At 36.2% G+C, this 3052-nt stretch overlaps 1 protein-coding gene across 1 annotated transcript in view; it reads right to left on the bottom strand.

The window, feature by feature from the left end:
- Window positions 1–2817: 2817 nt before the first annotated feature.
- Window positions 2818–3052, bottom strand: part of LOC100533381 (Ag) — a gene marked incomplete at its 5' end in the record, with an annotated part of 2872 nt that continues 2637 nt past the window's right edge. The window contains 2 exon segments of the mRNA NM_001204669.1: window positions 2818–2913; window positions 2915–2939. Coding sequence (NP_001191598.1) covers window positions 2907–2913; window positions 2915–2939 — 32 coding nt within the window.

The raw sequence follows: 3052 nt of genomic DNA, 5'->3' as shown, positions 1-3052 counted from the left end.
ACACACAAACACACAAACACACACACACACACATACACTCCATATTTTATCTGTATCTCTGGCAGTATTTATCTATTTGGAGGCGATGAAAGCTCGTTGTATACTCTAATTTAATAGCCTCATAGGACGACATCGTTTGGTAACAGTTAGCTATTACGCCAGGTTAAGCAATGAACGCTTGGAATTCTTTTTACCTGGAGGTTATCATAAGCGGCAGAAACACATATAAGCAACAACAAAAAAAGATAAGGCAAGATAAGGTCAGATAAGAAAAGATAAGATAAGATATATTAATTGTTGTCCCTGTGGGAAATTTATTTTCTGCGGCTGTACAAGAATGTAATGAGACGACTAATTGCGTGACTGAGAAAAGGGTCCACATGTGGAACTAGCTTTTTTGAGAGAAAATTCGGAAAATAGTAAAAAGAAATCAATTTTTTTTAAAGATTTGAGACTCAAAAAGATATCAAGTCATCAACCATTTTTCTCATTCCTCACAAAATATTTCACACCAATTCTTCTTCTGAGTATAATTTTAGAAGCTTTTAAAAATACATGTCCATTACGTAATATTACTAAATGGGGTTGATTTTTTAAAATATTTTTCTTAAAAGTAGTTGGTGCACACCTCACTCACAAAGTGACCATATCTCAAAACTATTTAAGATGTCTGGAAAAAAAATTAAAAACATAGACACCAAGAAAAGCTATTCTATACAAAAATGCAGTTAACTACAAAAGCAAAAAAAAATGCACATGTGGACCCTTTTCTCAGGCACGCACCCTGTAATAGGTTGCAATAAGTCTTGTCAAACCATGGTGCCATAGGTGTAGACGTATCGCACGCAGAAGATGTGAGTTCGATTTCTCAGTAGGAAGAATTTTTTTGGTTTTGTTGTTGTTGTTTTGTTGTTGTTGTTTTGTTTTTTTGTTTTTTTTGGGGGGGCTTGTTTTGTTTGGGTTTTTTGTTGTTGCCGAGTAGGTCCATCGTCACGGTCTTTCTGCTTTGGACGTTACGTCCCTCTCAACCTGCGTTGTCCCGGACAAAATGGGGTCAAAACCTGCCTCCCGTTATATCAACTAAATTGTGTCGAAAAGATCGTTAAAAAAACCCAACCTACATTGAGAAAAAATGTTCTTATCAACGATGGTGAATACGGTTTCCTTGTTAAAAAATGACTTCTTGTTGCTGACAAACATTTTATTTTCGTTTTTTTATGTAATGGTTGTTTATTTTTGTTTGTATTTTTGTTGTTGTTTTTTATGTGTATGGTTCCTTCGTTATGTTTCTATTTACAGTAAAGAGTAAACAAACAATCTGTGTCGTGATGTTATACATTTTATAGAATGGTGAGAGGACATATCTATCAACGTCTTAGCAATTTGAACAGATTTTCACTCATCCCTTTAATTTCAATTGTCGCTGTTAATTAGAATTATACATTGTTGTTATTTCTCTTTCCCTCATTCTTCTTGCTTTTGTTGATTATTTTTTTATGTTGTTATCGTTGTCATTGCTGTCCTCACCATTCTCTTCCTTCACCTTCTCTTTATCTTCAGAAGAACACAAACCCCCAAAAGGGCCATATCTAAGTATTAAGAAGACCAAATTAAAGGAAATAGAAACATGTAAAGACGAGGCTGTAATATAAACTGGGGGGGGGGGGGGTTGGGGGTGGATGGGGGAAGGGAACAAACTGTATCGAAAATCTTGAAGCCAGCATAAAGAAAATGGGAAAACCACCCCTGAGATTGAGAATAAACCAACAAATATGCATTCGAAACATCATAAATAAAGAATAAGCATTATGTGAAAAGGACAATGCAATAGCTTTTTAAAAAAAAAAGGATTCCTAGAAGTACTATGCCCGTGGCAAAATATGGATTAAAAAGCATGGATCATAAATGAACAAGATACAGACAAGATTACAGCTTTGGTAGTGAAATGTTAGAGAACTCTTAGAATAATATAGGGAAGGCAGAAATTACAGTCAGAAAACGAAGTGTTGAAAAGAATCTTGTAGTAGAAACACCAACATTTCTCCAGGTCGTAACGAAACTGAAACTGAACTGCTTTGAGAATACCAAACTTCGTTATTTACTCTAGAAACAAAATCTTAACGCAAAGATGAAAGGAATGGGGAGACCATGCAGAAGATAGGAAGAAGACAGAAACATGGCTTATAACCAAAACAACTCAGGCAGACAGAATGGTAAGAGACAAATGTCCGAGAAACAACTGTTTACTATTTTATGGAGGAAAGCTAACAAGAGAGAAACGAATGGTACATCCTTGATTTTTTTTCGTGACTCACCCGTACGAAGAAGTACATAATCTACACATAATAAGTGAGACAGTGTGGTGGAATCAGGCTCTCGTCAAAATAATGAGATTGAAGAAAACAGCTGTTTTCTCCCTGCTTAGCAATTTTTATCAACTTTTTGGGGGGGCTCAACACCTTTTATGTCCATTTACAAACACATTCCTTTGAGGATTTCACCGAAAACGTTGATTAAAGGCATATAAATAAAAAAAATTAGTTTCCATGGACTCTCCAGCTTTGGAATTTACCAAGCTTTGGCGGCCATTTTCTCGCTAATTTTACCTCCTTCGATTCAAAATATCTCCACTTCTATTGAAGATGGTTTGGTAATTTTTTCATTGAAAGCAAGACAAATGGACAAGCTGTAAGATAATACCAATAACTCAATATGCCCCAAAACTGACGAGAGCCTGTTTCCACCACGCTGCCTCACATAACTATGTCTGAAAGAATAGAGCCAAAATCAGAAAATGAACAAACACAGTAAGCAGTCAAAATGTATACATGGTGTTTTATTCCATTGTCCAAAAATCCAGTCCGGTGTTTCTAGCCACGTACAAATCACCTACTTCTTCAGTCTTCTCAGATGTTCCAAAGCTCTCAGAGCGAAGCGTCCTGTGGGGAGATGCGATGCTATTGGCATACTTGTATCATCTTTTCTTCAACTATCGCATCGGTAATTTAAGGAAGTGTGTGCGCGTGCTCGTGTGTGTGTGTGTGTGTGTTGG

This window comes from Aplysia californica, unplaced genomic scaffold (assembly GCF_000002075.1).
Source record: "Aplysia californica isolate F4 #8 unplaced genomic scaffold, AplCal3.0 scaffold00052, whole genome shotgun sequence".
In the NCBI taxonomy this organism is placed as follows: domain Eukaryota; kingdom Metazoa; phylum Mollusca; class Gastropoda; order Aplysiida; family Aplysiidae; genus Aplysia; species Aplysia californica.
This window is presented reverse-complemented; position numbering and strand designations above follow the sequence as displayed.